Below are 16,966 nucleotides of genomic sequence, written 5' to 3' on the forward strand. Positions count from 1 at the left end.
CATTAAGAAAAGGTGCCCAAATCAAACTGGATTTCCATGATATTAAAACTTTGTTTCCTCAACAGCACAGCTTTAATCCCGGGCCTCAATTCTGCTTCATACACCCTTCCATGTGTGTGTGGGGGGGGGAGGGATGTGTTGGGAATGGGGAGTCAGCCATTGACGCCACTGAGACCCACTGAACACAGGCAGCTCTCCAACCCCTCCAGCGCAGGGTGGCTATTCAAGACTCCTTTGCCCACACAGGGGCCTGCACCAAACCCCCAGTTCGTATCCTGAGAGATGGCTGCAGTGGCAAATCTGAAAACACAACCGCAAGACTCCCAGCAGTTCTAGTCAGCCCTGTTTCCCCATTCTTGTCACCTACGGACAAGGGCAGCCTATCTGAGGCACTGAGCAAGAGGCTCCCTCACTCCCGTGACTGGAATGGCCAAGGTGGCTGGCTGAGGTCTGTGGCTTAGATGCATTTGAAGGCTTCGTTTTGACATCTGGATTAGAACAATTGCAGTGGAATGGCTGGATCCCTGTTTCAAACTGACCACCATGCTCTACGACTGGTCTAAGAAAATAAAAATTGCTCCCTGTGTTTAAATTGATTATCTTGTTAGAACTGCTAAAGCCATTGCTTGCAGCTATTTACAGGAGAGGGAGAACTTATTTTTATCCCTTGCAAGTTATCTTGATGACAGATCCCCAGGAGATGGTGAAGCCTTCCCACTATTTTGATAAGATTTAATATAAATCAATGTGAGATTGTAAATGTCAAGTTTAAGTGGCATTATCTGGCTTCACACACACACACACACACACACACACACACACACACACACCCTAGCCCAAATAATGTTAAAGTGAATTCCAACTGGCATGTGTGCCTCTAGGCTACTTGGAGACAAAATTCCCCCAGTTTATCTGCACAACATCATCAAAAACAAAAAGCACAGAGAAAGCTTCTTCCGCCCAGCCCACTGCTGCTTTCCCTATTTTAACAAAGCAAGAGCAGAGGCATGAGAACAGAGTATTGACACTGACATCTTTGGTGGCCTCCACTGCCACTATGCAGTGGGCAGGACGGGGCTTGTTCAGGGCTGGCCACATTTGCGAAGATGCTTCCTTGGAACAATATCTGCAGATACGCTTATCTCCGCTGAACTGAAACTTCAAGATTACAGCTGGAAGTGCCATGGCTGGCTTAGAACTGACTTGGGCCTGAGTCACGGAAAAGCAGGCAATTATGAATTAATATACTAAGATATACACACAGAAATAAGGAACACTCTTCCTGGCTGCTGACCTAAATGTGATCAAGGCCTGACTAGAGAGCCTGACTTAATTACAAGCTGCCACCATTTATGGAAGGTGACAAATGTGGGGAAAGACAAAACACGCTCTGAGGGAGCCAACCCTCTTCTCATGCTGTTTCTGAGACAAACATAATCGCTGGAAGGTCTTTTTCAGGCACATAAACTGGAAGGTCCTTTTCAGGCACACCAAGGATAGGGCCACCTGGGGGAGAGCAGTGTCACCTGTGACTGTGGCTTTCCCAGAAGAGTGAACCACAAAGGTTGCAGTTCCACTGGTGGGAATGGCAGAGACCGGCTGTGGGGGTTCTTCCTTTCAGAGTTAACAATACTAGGGAAGGGGGATAATTTTAGAGACTGTCACACTACTGTACTTTCCGCACTAGAAGACACTCAAGCAACCGTAGACACAAAAACACACTCCCACCTAGTGCTATAGTTCCAACAACTGCTAACGATGGCAGTACGGAGAAGAAAGCATTTTCATTTCATCTTGCCCATCCTAGTGATACTGAGCAGGACACAATGGGCTGAGTGAGCCTGTTTGGGCTCACAGAAACCACCATTTATTTCATTCAAGAACTGCTCAGGGTGGCTCACAACACATTTGAAAGCCACAAAATACCAAAAGAATAGAATAAAAAGCAATTCAATAAGGCAGGAGACAAAAGTAATATATAGTCAAAACTCATCTTCCAAGGAGTCATACCTGCTTCTTTGTCAGTAACACTCGGCTTGAGGACTACTGCCCTCCCCCTGCAAGCCTAATCACCAAGGCAAGATGGCTTGAGCATATTGCACCCATCTGTGCCCAACTGCACTGGCTGGAAGTTATTTTCTGGGCCCAATTCAAAGTGCTTGCCTAGAACTACAAAGCCTTAAATGGCTCAGGACTGCAGTATGAACCAACTTGGATCTTGTGATCATAATTTGAGGCCCTTCTTCGTGTGCCCCCTCCATGAAGGGTCCTTTCTCATGTGGCCAAGACTGGCAACACGAGAAAGGAACCATTTGAAGGGCTCCCCGTTTTGTGGAATACTGTATATACTCGAGTTTAATGCCAAATTTTTCAGCACATTTTTATGCTGAAAAAGCCTCCCTTGGCTTATACTCGAGTGAGGGTTCCTGTCGGTGGCTGTTGGCAATGGAGGAACGAGCAGCCTGAAAGCAGCCCTTTTGGGCTGCTCCTTCTTCCTCCGCCGCCACCGCCACCAGCCTCCTCCTCTCGGCAGCACTCTAAGTAGGCAGGGGGACAGGAGGGGCTGAGACAGGAGGGGGGGGAGAGAAGCCCCCTCTGCCGTGTGTGCATGCACACACGCACTCCGGCCCACCAGGAGGTTTGTGGTGTGGTGAACTGGCTTATACTCGAGTCAATAAGTTTCCCGTTTTTTGTGGTAAAATTAGGTGCTTCAGCTTATATTCGGGTCGGCTTATGCTCGAGTATTTACTGTACTCTCATAGAATCATAGAATCTATTCTAGAATCTAATCTATTCATAGAAACTACTCCTATTGATGCACCTCTCCCTGGGAGGCTTCCCTGGTACCATCATTACTTATCTTTAGGCACCAGGTGAAAACATTCCTCTTCTCCCAAGCCTTTGTTTAAACAAACTATGGCCTTTTAAACTGTGGGTTTTTTTTATTGATTTGTTCGTTAATAAATTACATATTTTCTTGCTTTTATACTTTAAACTGCCCTGTGATCCTTGGACAAAGAGCGGTACAGTGATATCTCGGGTTAAGTACTTAATTCGTTCTTGAGGTCTGTTCTTAACTTGAAACTGTTCTTAACCTGAAGCACCACTTTAGCCTATGGGGCCTCATCCTGAAGCAAAGTTCTTAACCCGAGGTACTATTTCTGGGTTAGCGGAGTCTGTGACCTGAAGCATCTGTAACCTGAGGTACCACTGTATATAAATTTAAGAAACAAACAAACATACAAACAAACAATTTCAGTCGGAGAACCAACCTCAGTAAGTCCTGCTGCTGTTTGCTTGGCAGCAATCAATGCCAAGGCTCGTTCCTGGCCAAAGGCCCTCTCTCTCCACCAGAGCAACAGCAAAACTCTTTCTGCTTGCTATGGTGGCCCAGAAGCCCTTCCTGACTTCCTGGGCTGGGCTGATCCATGCAGGTGTGGACCAGGAGATCCTTGGGGTTTCATGATTCCCAGGCCAATGTCTGCTAAGACGAAGTGCAGGGCCCACTCCTCCGAAGCAAGCGGTGTGTCTCCTTGGGGGGCATAAAAAAGGAAGCAGAGGCTCCCTTGAAGGCCCCCCCCCCCCGTGCACCAGGGCCTCTGCTTGAGGGCTCACTCTGGACACATCAGGAGCAACTGGGTGGCTTGCCTTGATTAGGTCTGTTTTAAGGGAAATCCCTCCCATCACCCACGACTTCAAAGTCAGTGGCAGCAGAGCTCTTGCAAGAGGAGCAGAGGCTGTTACGAGTCACGCTGTGCTGCTCTCTCAAAGGCCACTCAATCCCTACCACGGCATCTCATTGATTTCATTTATTGACTTCTCCACACCGATATTTCTCTCTCCCTCTTGATGGACCCTGCATGGTGCTTTTGCACACTGCCAACAAATTAATCAGCACCTATTGAGCTGCTGGATGACTCAGACCTGAAACCCCAACAACAGCACACTGCCTGGTCCAACAAGCATCTCATTACACCTTGTGAGCCAAGCGCCCCCCCCCCGAAGGAACAGCACTATCCCCACGGCTCTTATCTGACTTAGGACGGCCTCCTGCACCCAATATTTTTGAGATTCTTCAGCTCAAAACCCAGCAAGGAAGACTGTCTTCTGGGGAGATGGGTCTCCTTAGGTCTCTCTCATCTGCCCTTGAAGCTCAAAGCAGAGTCAGCAGCACCTGAGTTCCTAACGGAGACTGTTTCCCCTCCTCTCCAAGTTGCTGTTGTTTTAAAGGCAAAACTATTGCAATTCATTCCATCACTGGCTGATGCCAATACAAACACAACAAAACGCAAGGACCACTGGAACTCTACCTTCCAACGTGCTGTAATACCCTACAGGCTACCCTGACCATGATCTGCAGGCAGGCAGACCCCGGGGTTCCCAAGCAGCTTGCTCTTCCAGGGCTCCTGGCACCAAGTCTCTCACTGAGTTTTAAAAGCAGCTCACATTGATACACAGGAAGCTTCAGAAGAGCACCCAAGAGGCAGCCCCCTGGGATGTTCCTCCACCCTTGCCATCAATGCTCAAGTTCAGACATGTACTTTCAACACCACTGGTTGCTTGAGCATTGCAGCTCTCAGACCACATCACAAATCATACATAACTTCCTTCTTTAACGCGTACATCCAGTATCAAACTTCCATGGTACTCACGTTGACAATTATAGTTTAAAACAAGTTACACTTTTATACCAGCGGCATAGTTGCAACAGAGTATTCTGAGAACAGCCCAGGACTAAGTAATATACTAAGTATGGATGGAACATGAATCCTCTGTGACCAACCCAAAGATGCAAGCAGTTTAAGTTTCTGAAACTCACTATCACACAAACTAAACAGCATGAATTTAAACTCTGTGACAGAACCAAATTTTTGGGCAATGTAATTAATGATTTGCAAAACAGGAATCTGACTTTGTCCTTGATTCTTGCTTTCTTTGGTCAAGATCCAGTAATCCTAGGCACTGTATGGACTCCTCAAAATTTGGCATTTCCCCAGGTCTGTACTCAGTCTACTAACTTGTGATATTCAGAATGGAAGGCAAGTTTTATTCTCTGAACTTTTCATTTGCCGCTTATTTCCATTTTTCCACATTGTGCATAAACATGAAAGTGAGACTTACCTCATACAATAAGCAGCCCAAGGACCAGATGTCTGATTTAAAATTATAGCCATTTTCATGTATCCTTTCTGGGGACATATAGTAGGGTGTTCCCACTGCAAGAGACAAGCCCAGAAAGAGAGATCACTCTCTGAAGAGAGCACCATTTGTGCGATGATCTGTAAGCAAACTAAAGGACCAGAAGCTGTGGGAGCAACAGGATACTTGACATTAAAGAAATTAAAGACTAGGAAATGAAAACATGGATATATTAAGAAAAACACATACTCTGAGGAAGACTCCATCTCAAAACCAAAGGTCACGTTTTCCTACTGACCACATTCAGCAACACAACTGCTAAAAGTTAACAGCCTCAATTTGCCATTAAATAGAAGATCTCCCTGCCAGACTGTTGAGGACAAAAGCACAGATTAAAATGGCTTCTCCGGTCCTCATTAATCCAAAGCCAAAGGTGACAATGGGTTCAGTGATTTGGCCCCCCCAAAAAATTGTTCCAGATCGGCCCATTGTCCATCTGTAGTATGAATAGGACTGGAATCATATGCTGAACCAAAGGTCAAACGTTCTGGAAGGCCTGCAAATGCCATCTTCCTAGTTAAGATAACCCCAAACTAATTAGTAATTGTTGCAAGAATGAGCTCGTGTTTTATATTCACTTGGTTTGATATATGTTAATTGGCTAGCTTTGATGCTATGTTTACCTGTCGGCCTTGGGGTGCTGGGCTCTAGGGCCGGAGTGGGGAGAAGCTTTGGACAGCCGCCACTCAGGTGTAATAAGGGGTTCTGGGCAAAATGATGTATACTGCTTTGTGCATAAAGGCTGTATGAATGGTTGCTTGGGTGTGGACACATGTCTGTAAAGGCAGTGAGGCTCTGCACATGGTGGTGTAAGCTTACACCTTTCTTTATAAAGCAATAGAACTGGCCATTTTGGTCTTTTTGAAATCCTCCTTTGGTGTCCCTGCACCAAACCACTCACTCCTGCCATTCTTGGGAGCCTGCAGTTCAGAACAATTCAGGACTGACACAGCAGTGAGCAGTTCAAAGTTTAAGCCCATTAAAGAGGGGACATTGCCACTGCTTCAGGCAAAGCATGATAGCCTCACTTAGCCCCACCTCTTATAACATAGGCAGTCACAGTGCAGTAAAATCTCTCAAGGATTTGACAAGTTCAGTGCAGCAAGACATTTGATGTTGGAAACACAGGAGATACCAGATCCGTGTGAGCTCCAAGACCACCAAACCCCAGCCTGGAGTACAGAGGAGAAATATACCAGGCTAAGCTCGCTGGCTCCTCCGGACAGCTGGAATATACTAAAGTAATAGAGGAACAAGGGCTTTCTCCTCCAGCTGCCTGCTACTGGGCTTTTGCCTTTGACAGCGGCTAGGAACCAATTATCAATATCCTAGTCTCAGTACAAAGTTGTGTGATTTTTAAGGAGCATCTCTTCTGGTTGGGAATTGGGTCAACAAAGAGGGAGGCTCATTCCTTGTGAAGAGCAGCCTTTAGGAAAAGAAAAAGCCACACTGTTTAACATGCCTGCCTCCATTTCTCCCTCCTGTGCCCACACCAGCATTTCAAGTGAGATAAAATACTCAGTCGAGGTCTGCTTCATCTGAGCCCTTGACCCAGGTCTGCTCTGACTGTGCAGCAGCGCAGAAGCCGGATTTGGGATGTGTGAGTGTGTGTGCTCATTAGCTAGCACCTCTTTTAATGGACTACACAGGGAGACACACGTCAGGACAGCAGAATACTAAGAGGAGGCAAGGCTGGGTGCTGGCTTTTGAAATCCTTGTCTGGCTAGGTTCTTAACTGCACACTTCACAAAAGGGAAGCATATAATCAATGACTATTTTGCTGTCTCCTTCCAAAATGCATTCAATCATTTAATCATGTTCTAATCATCGCCCTCCATGTGTTGTTGGACGTCAACTCCCATCAGGTTCAGTAAGCATACTCAATAGGCAGGTATGATGGGTGTGCAGCAACATCTAGGGGGCCACAGGTCCCCCCTCCCAACCTGATGGTTCCTAAAATTAAAAAAGTCAAAGTCAACTGCTACAGAAGAAATGAATTATCTGAAGCCTCTCCAGAAGGCAGCACCCAAGGTCTCTTCTGAACCTGGATACCCAGCATGACTAATACTGAACATTCCCAATGGCTCCAAAATGCTAAGCATTAACTGTGTATGTAGCACTTTTTATTATTGTGCTGATCTTACAGTCATCCTCTTATTCATATCCACAAAAATTCTTAAGAGGCTGAGAATTATCTGCTTAACACCACCCACAGGCAGTGAAGAAGACCCTTGATGGTTGGCCTCATCGGTGGAGGTTTACAGCTCTATCCATAAAACCTACTTCTCACTTTCCTGCACCCTCCTATTTTCAAGTCCTACTAGGTACATTTTTCTGTACTGAAATTAAAGCAGCCTTGGCCCAGCAGGACTCATATTCATGGGAGTGCTTGATTTTGAAGGAGAGGATGGGGATGGGCCCACTAAGCACCAGATTTTGTTATCCAGAAGATGCACATTCTGTAACCCTTTCCTGCGGTATCCTTAGTGAAGTAACTCTGCACATGCTCAAAGGCCCTGAGCCCTGAGTGAACCTGTGCACAACAGTGGGAGTGAGAAAATGTGTGTGAGGAAACACACACACACACCTACCCAAACCTTGGGGAGTCCAGAGCACTCTGGGGGCAAAGGCAGAGCCTCTGGCATTCATGAAATCAGAACACAAGTCTTGGGTCACCACAGAGTCCTTTTGCAGAAGATCATGAGGAGGCTTGGGAAGTTGCTGCTTTGCATTCTGCAGTTGTGCAACCCTTTGTTCAATATAAAATTGTCATTCCAAATAATGCCTGAAAACGACATTCATTCAAAGCAGAACGACAGTGTTTATGTTACGGGTGAGTGCGCCATATTCCTAATTTGATTTCTGCACATTAAACTGTACTATTACGGGAAGTAGGTCTGTGGAACAGCCTGTTTGTCACCCTGGCCTGCTAAGGCTACCCTGGGCACCTGCCTATTGGGGTGGTGGTGGTGCTGTCAGCAAAGAAATGAACAGGCAGATCTCTGAGCTTCAAAAGAAGGAGAAGGGAAAATGTATTATTTTTTAAATAAATGCCAAGATAAAAGACTGACAAGCCCAATTGTCTTCCTGGCCTGTCCAGCATTAAGTGGGGATCTCTTGTAATGAGCATCTTCCAGGAAAGTGCACAAGACTTCCGATTTAATCAGCCAGGACTCAGCAACGCATCACATCAGCCAATTTGACAAGAGGAGGCTAATCAGAGGCTATTAACCAGAAAGTTTCCATGGCAGAGAAGACAAGAATCCTGGGGGTGGAAGAACAGCCTTTGGAACGAGAAGGCTTGGGATGAAGACCTGGGAGCCAGTTGTCAGATTTCATGTATGGGTTCTTTTGAGGGACAGGTGGCTACTCTGGGCTGGGCTGCTGAAAGCACCTTTTATGGGTTATGTCATGTATGCAGGGCTGGTGTGCAATCAGAACTTTACCATCAATCCTCCCAGGCTGAGAGGGGAAACTTCAAAGGAACATAAGAAGCCCCCGCTGCTGCATGGCTGGACTCTAGGGACATGGGCTGCGGCCATACACCAGGTTAGGCTATTGGCCCATCTAGCACAGCATCATCTGCACTGATTGGCAGTGGCTGTCCACGGCTTCAGACACAGAACGATCCCAGACCCACCTGGAAAGGCTGCCATGAATTGAACCTGGAGCCTTTTCTGCATGCAGAGCCGATGGGGTGGCACTTGCGCTGAAGGAGCAGGTTCACAGTTTTGGGGAGTTTCTGCATCCACCTTTGTCACTGGGGGCTCAGGTAGCCTCAGAGGCTAGAAGTGCCTTTTACCAAGTGCAATTGGTATGAAGCCACGGCCATTCCTGGACTGGGAAAGTCTGGCTACAATAGTTAATGCACTGGTTACTTCAAGACTGGATTACTGCAATGCGCTCTATGTGGAGCTTCCCTTGCGCTTCATGAGGAAGTTGCAGTCAGCAAAGAATGCTGCACTGGCTGCCAGTTCGTTACCAGGTGTTGCTCTTAGCATAGAAAGACCTTAACAAATTGGGGTCAGTTTACCTTTCAGATCACTCAACCACATATGCTGCACTCAACCACTTTGAGCTGTGGAGCTGTTGCTGATACAGGTGCCATACAAGACGTGTTCCACATTTGTGAGACACAGTTTTTTAGTGTGGCAACAGCCACCCTTTGGAACTCCCTGCCTGTTGACATCAGGCAGGTGCCTTCACTGTACTCTTTCCAGCACCTGCTGAAAACATTTTTGTTTAGGTAAGTCTACCTAGATATGTAAATGTTGATGCGTGTTTTGTTTGCAGTTCTTCTGATCACATTTTTAAAAAAATGTTTTAAATATTTGTTTTAAAGTTTTTGCTGATAATTTTATTCTTTTATTCTCTTTGTAAATCATGTTGAAGTTTTGTACAATCAAGTAGTTTATAAATTTAATTAAATAAGATGAATAAATTGCTAATGTATAAGGGTGTGCTGGTTCACCTGGGTGTCTTTCTCCTGTACCTGCGACTAGCTAAGCATGTGAGAGTGACTCAGCGCAATCTAAAGCATGGTTACTTGTGCTTCAAGCAGTGCTTTTTCAGGGGGGGGGGAATACAGGGGTACGCATATCCCTAAATGTTTTGTGAATCTAACAGAAGAAACTAAAATTTTAAAATGCTAAGTTTCTTCTCCAGCAACTGAATCATCAGTTCCGCTGCCCCCCCCATGGTGGCTTCATTTCCTTTCCCAGTGTTTCTTGAGTCTCAGACGGAAGCGGGCATTTAATGTGTGAAGCAGTGTGGAATGTGGATGTGTGATGTTTTACTGATGAAAGTTTGGCCTCATTGAGGGGCAGTATTTAAATCTGAATAGGAAAATGAGTATTTTTCATTATCACAGCCACCAAAGAAGTGTAAAGTTAATGATGACCTCTGTAAAAACAAAAGATGGCACAATAGCAAGCAGAGGAATGGGGAAGATGTTAGTGCCCACAACCTCATACCGATGTGGAAGTTACTGTCAGCTGTGTAATATGAGGTAATGCATGTTCTTTGTACTTTTGTCCAATTACTGTATTTATTTTCCCCGCTTTGAACTATAAAATAGTTATTTTCTTGAGTCAAAATGAGAGTACCCCTAGATATTTTTTTAGAAAAAAAGCATTGGCTTGAAGTCAGTTTGCTCTTGGTCCCTCCTGCCCTTGGCCAGAGCCTAGCCTGTTGGAACCTGGCAAGGAGACTGTGAGCTGCTGGAAGAATTGTGCAACATACAACTGCATGCCTACAAGCTGTGAATCTGCACTATACTGTCAGTAAAGGAAGTGACTCTACCTGGAACTGTCTGGTGTTTTTTCTGTTCCACTGGCACACTCCATATGCCACAACATAAATAAGTAAAGATTTACAATCCATTTGGCTACACGAAAGATCTGCCATACACATAGCTAATTTAGTTTTTAGATAATTAGCCCATGCATTTTCAATTTCTTCCATAGCTATTCATAAGCTATTGTGAAGGCCCAATTTGGGCAAAAAGGGTTGTTCATAGATTTAATAAATAAAATGTCTAAGGCAGGAGAGCCATATTTATGCTTTACGTACTTTAATGGGCAATACAAATGATAGGCAGCCACGTGGATAACCAGACAAGAGACTTGGGTTCAATACACACGTCTCTGCTATGGACTCACTGGGGCCAGTAAGATGGTCTCAGGCTTCCTATTACAAGATGGGAACAGTATAGCTGACCTACTTCACAGTTTGCACAAAAAGGGGAGCTCCTACTTATACTATGCAACTTCGTTTTCAAACACCTATCCAGATAGTCAGAAACTAAATGCTGACACAGAGGTCCAGACATGAAACATGCATGAAGAGATGTAGCTCCAAATGACTTCTATAAAAAGAACATCAATTTGATGTTTGCTTCCTTTGAACGGATACACTCAAAATTTAGAAGTGCTTTTCCCTACTCTTGCTGATTGTTTAAACCACAGCATTAGCTCCAAATATATAAGCAGGCTGAGGAGCAGGAGATGAGTGCTCATTTTCCCACGCTGTAAAAATTATTATTATACTATATGCTATTAGATCACAAAAATGCTGATTTAGAATTCTAAAACCCTGTTTATTAATTAGACAAAAACTTCCTGATTAGAAATGCATGCTAATTTGTTGCAAAAACTATAGAAACTTTTTTTTAAAAAAATTAGACTATTGACTGTGAGCCAATTGCAGAGATCAGATAGTTACTAGACATAAAAACGGAGTGAAAGATCACGCGGGGAATCAGTGGATGCCGCAAGTCCTCAGCCTCTAATAATATCAAGCCAAAATGGCTTTTTCTTTCTCAAGAAAAACAGCTGTAAAAAAATCATAAATTCAATTTTAATTCAATTCAATTATATATTTGCATTAAATTTTGTTTTTAAACCATGCTTTAATATATATATATACTAAAACATTAATAAAATAATAATAATTATAATAATAATAATTTAAATCAACTGTTATCTACCCTCACCATGCAAAAAATGTAGTTTCTCCCCAGGAATCACCACCCTAAGGTAGCCCTAAATTCTGACCTTCCCCAGTTTCAAGCCAAGATACAAGAGGGCCTTGAAGGGGCAAAGCTGCTTAAGGCAGCAGTGAGTTCCAGAGATGCTCTGCTCCTATCAAGACAAACCCTGCAAGTTTTGAAGCATGTTCATGACGCATGAAAAAGTCAAAGAATGCTCCCTTCAGAAGATGCCTAACTGCTGCAAAGCTCCAGCCATCAAAACCACTGTTTTTTAGGAATACTGAGTTTTAGAGTGTCACTTGCCTCTTGGTTCAGTTATGATATACCTCCAAAGCTAGAGACATTCAGGGTCATTTAAGCCTGAACATTCTTCTCCAGGCACATGGCCTGCTTCTTACAAGGAGCGCTGCTTCTTCAGCAACACTCAGGTATAAATTGAAAAAATAAGTTTCTTGAGGCGTATGTTGCAAAAAAAGGAAAATCTTCCATTTTTTCACCTCCCTACTGTAAATCATCTGGTACTTTTAAATTTGTCTACAAAATAAGACTGTGTCAAAATATTTTAGTAAATTAATATTTTACAATTCATCTTTTCTGGTAAACCATTAATATTTATTTTTTTCTTTAAAAAGACATTACATCCTAACTCCTGTGACATGGCTAACTTGTACAGAACAAGCATAGTGAATTCTCTGTCAAGACTATTCAAAAGGTACCGTATTTTTCGCTCTATAAGACACACCAGACCACAAGATGCACCTAGTTTTTGGAGGAGGAAAAAAATATATTCTGAATCTCAGAAGCCAGAACAGCAAGAGGGATCACTGCGCAGTGAAAGCAGCAATCCCTCTTGCTATTCTGGCTTCTGGGATAGCTGCGCAGCCTGCATTCGCTCCATAAGACACACACACATTTCCCCTTACTTTTTAGGAGGGAAAAAGTGAGTCTCATAGAGCAAAACATATTTTGCTGATTAGAAGTCAGGAGTTCAGCTGAGTGGCTGAGCACCCACCTTGCAAGCAGGAAATCCCAGGTACAATTACCAGCACCTTCAGGTCAGGCTGAAAAAGACTCCTGCCTGAAGCCCTGGAGAACAGTTGCCAGTTAGCAATGACAAGACTGCGCTAGATGGAACAATCACCTGACTTGGCATAAGATCGCTTCATATGTTCCTAAATACAGGACGGAAAAGCCTTGGTTCCTCCTGCCCTCCGCCCAAACGCTAATGGCACCAAGGGTGGCTTCACTACACAGAACCGCCATTCACACATGTGGGCTCATGCACCGACAAAGAGGCACCTTCAGTCTTCCTGTTCTAGCCAGGGCCCCGTCCACAGTACAAAGCTGGTCTGGCATGAGGAGCAACAGGATGTTTACACCTTGATGTTCTCTTTGGACAGAAATAGAAACAAAACCTAAGGGGCATAAGTCTGGATCAGATCAATGTGTGTGTGTGCCTAATCCAGGGTCTTGCTTCCAGCCAGGTGCTTCTAGGAAGTCCACAAGCAGTCTGTGATGATGCTGTCCAGCCCCGTCCACTGGTTAATAATACTGTACAGATTCCATCTGCTGCCCATTGGCTATCAATAGCTGTATATTACTTCCAGTATCAGACAGTCTGAATACCAGCTGCTGGGGAACACAAATGGGCGTGTGTTACTACCATTAGATCCTGCTTGCAGGCTTCCCATGGACATCTAGTTGACTGCTAGGAGAGCAAAATGCTGGACTAGAGAGTCCCTTAGTCTATGTTGTGTTACCAAGACTCTCTTGACCACACATCATTTCCCCAATCCCACATCTCTGCAGTTTTCTACACTACCAATACAAAAGTTGCCCTCTGAGAGAGTAAATACACAAGACCAAATCCTCTAAGGTATCTGTGGCATGAGAGCAGTTTTTGCCATCTGGGAAGTAAGGCCATACATCAGGTTTCCTCAAAACAAAGAAAGAATGCCATTATTGAAAAAAGACTCTTTAAAAAATGCAGCTGTGGACTGTGCCTCACATAGTAATTTCATAAAAGTGACAACTCATTGTATATTTCAACACTGGGTTGCAATGCTAACATAGTTACTCGTAAGCTATTCTAGCAGCATCCCATGAAAATCCAGGTGCCCCCCTGTGCAAGTCTGAATGTATAGTAATTAAATGTTCCTGGTACAGAATAAACACAGAAGAAGAGTAGGCAACCAAATGTATAATATCCTTAGTTTGGAAAGCTTCTATGGCTGGTCACTGTATTACATGGTCCCCATATCCCACAATTATTTCCTGGAAGAATTTGCAAGTCAAGTATCTCCCAGCAAACCGTTAAGTGCATTCACTGAACTACAGCTGAACTGGGCGATCCTGACATATGAAGGAGAATGTCTCACCTTCCAACAGCAAAAGGCAGATGGTCAAAGGGGGAGCATCTGCAGAACACTGCCTAGACTTTGCTAAGGATTTTCTAACTGCTTGCAATGAGCCAATGTCACAATTTTTCCAGTGAGACCGACACGTTCCCTTCCCATGTTTGAATAAGGTTTGGGGTTTACTAGCATTAAGGACTCAACATGTGGAATGATGTGCACCTAAGTTTATTCTGCCAGCTTGCTGTCAGGTATTTATTTAAGTGGGCCTCACCCCTGTCTTGCTTTATGAATGCAGACTTGTGGTGAAGAAATAGGAGCCTCGAAATCCAGCCGTGTAATTTGTCGTGCAGAGCCGAGACATTCGCTTGTATCTGGCGAGGAGCGTATGGGCAAATCTTTCATTTTTCTTTCATTACCCCGGCATGTACTGTCACTTAATTTTTATGTATGCAATCCTTCCTGACAAATATGATCTGCTGCTGGGTAATTCGTTTGACGTTCATTCTGTTCCTTGCTCTAATTATGGCTTCCATTTCTGACATGGAGGCGTCTGTGCTGCCAGAGCCAGGAGTACACCTGTCAGACAAGTTGTGGTACTGCCTAATGCCCTTTTATGCCAGTCTGATGTTAGCAAATACAAAGGGAGGAAAAATAGGTGAATCTATTTGCATAAGCCCTGCACTCAATTCATGGGTCAGCAGCCTTAGATATTAGAGTTTAGGACGGTTGCCAGGGCAACACTGAAATAGGGGGGAAAATTCCAGTATCGCAAGCAGAGTCGCTGTGCATATGCATTTCCTAATGTCTATCAAAATGTAGATTTCCAGATTAAACTAAACCCGAGGTTGTGCTACTGTGGAGCAAATAAAAATAGTAAAGTGAAGGAAGATGAGTTGAACTTCAAGGGGTTGTTTTGATGTTCAAATGAAACATTTCTCTGGCTGCAAAACAGACGCGCTTCGGTGCAAGACCAAACTCAGGATCCTTTGGCATTCCAGCACTCTAATTTTGCTGCTCGGAGACTGTTTCTCCAGAAGGGCAGCCTAGCCATTGCCAAGGAGGAAGAGAGAGGCTTCAGCAAGTGCTCCGTTAAAAGCACTGACACTGGTCTCCTGCCTTCCTCATGACTGCCTGGTCCAAAGTCTTAATTTCATTATTCTAAGCGTAGCAAATGAGATAAAAGGATCCTATTTTTTACCACATCTAATGCAATTTTAAGTTGTTCTGAAAGGGAGAAATTCATTGGTGTGGCCCAGCCTGACCACACATACACCACTAAGACAGCATCCTTGCCATTTTCTGTTGAATTCACAAGAGCACCCAGGCATACTTTCCACAGCAACCAAAGACCATTCTTCTTCTCCCACAGTGCTGCAATGGCATGCAACCTTGCAATCTCAGAAACACACGTTCAATACAAGCAAGTTAGATAACGCAAATCAGTAAGGCCAAATGGACAGCTTCTGAACTAGATGCCAGGAACCAAAAGGGAAAGTGGACATCAACTGCACCTGTAAAAAACCTTTAATACAAAACAGCTAGATGTTGATAATAAATGCTACATTTATCATAAATAAATTTAAACATTTTAAAAATTTTAAATTTCTAATTGTATTATTTCATCACAGATGTGCTTGCTAGCCTCAGCTCCTTTGAGAGAAGGGATAGAATGTTAACTAACTAACTAATACAAAGTGTGAAGGAGTTTACACTTGCTGATGTCAAATAAGGTCACACTGGAAGTCTGATCAATGCTGAAGGATATACAAAGTCCACATCATTCTACAAGTTTGGAGTGGATAAAAATAATGAAGAAACAAGAAAAATGGAATAAAGAGAGTCATAGAAGTTTCATCCTTCCTTGGTTTCATATTGTTACTTCAATATGTTACTTCACACAGTGGTACCTCGGTTTACAAACGCACCGTATTTTTCGCTCTATAAGACGCACCAGACCACAAGACGCACCTAGTTTTTAGAGGAGGAAAACAAGAAAAAAAAAATTATGACTCTCAGAAGCCAGAACAGCAAGAGGGATCGCTGCGCAGTGAAAGCAGCAATCCCTCTTGCTGTTCTGGCTTCTGGGATAGCTGCGCAGCCTGCAATCGCTCCGTAAGACGCACACACATTTTCCCTTACTTTTTAGGAAGGCAAAAGTGAGCCTTATAGAGCAAAAAATACGGTAATCCGTTCTGGAAGTCCGTTCTTAAACTGAAACCGTTCTTAAACCGAGGTGCGCTTTCCCCAATGAGGCCTCCCGCCACCAGTGCCCTTCCACCCTTTGGATTCCGTTCTTAGACCCAGGTGAAGTTCACAAACTAAGACACTACTTCCGCTTTTGCAAAGTTTGTAAACCGACTGTTTCTTAAACCAAGGTACCACTGTATTGTCATCTCAAGGCAGTCATACTGCACCTCAGGTGAGTTTGCACTGGGAGCAAGCGACAAAAGGATGGGATCATTCAGACAGCATTTTCCCACAGGATACGTGGAAGCAGGTAACTGAAAACAGCAAATCCTTGATAGCCAATAAATTAAGTCTTCTAAAGTTATACAGTATGAACCAAATAGGTATCTGTGGCTTTATGAATAATGCACAAAAACCTTTATATGAAGCAGTCCAATTTCTGAGTTGCATCCCCTTGCCGCTATCTGAAAGAAGAGTCACAACCTGTTTTTCCTTCTAGTCTATAAGCAGGCCTAGCGCATGCAGAAGACTTGCTCAGACTCCTTTAACCATCTTGATCTTAAACTGTAGAAGAATGTCATGTAAACAAAGGAAGAGTCATCAGAGGCCACAGAAAGTTGTTGGGATCTGACCTACTGCTTGGCCACAGTAAATAGTCCTTTCCATGTGTGTCTGAAGGTGGCTGTTATATTACTTGCATCGCACCAGTAAGTCAGAGGTCCGCCTGTGATTT

General features: G+C 44.1%; 1 protein-coding gene across 2 annotated transcripts in view; it reads right to left on the minus strand.

Annotated features, from left to right (window-relative positions):
- Window positions 1–16,966, minus strand: part of NEK6 (NIMA related kinase 6) — a 93,613-nt gene that overhangs the window by 7,978 nt on the left and 68,669 nt on the right. For both annotated transcript variants that reach the window (XM_053373730.1, XM_053373731.1), the window contains one exon: window positions 5,122–5,216. In XM_053373730.1, the coding sequence (XP_053229705.1) occupies window positions 5,122–5,216 (95 nt within the window). The remainder of the gene's footprint in view (window positions 1–5,121; window positions 5,217–16,966) is intronic.

Source organism: Podarcis raffonei, chromosome Z (genome assembly GCF_027172205.1).
Source record: "Podarcis raffonei isolate rPodRaf1 chromosome Z, rPodRaf1.pri, whole genome shotgun sequence".
NCBI classification, from domain to species: domain Eukaryota; kingdom Metazoa; phylum Chordata; class Lepidosauria; order Squamata; family Lacertidae; genus Podarcis; species Podarcis raffonei.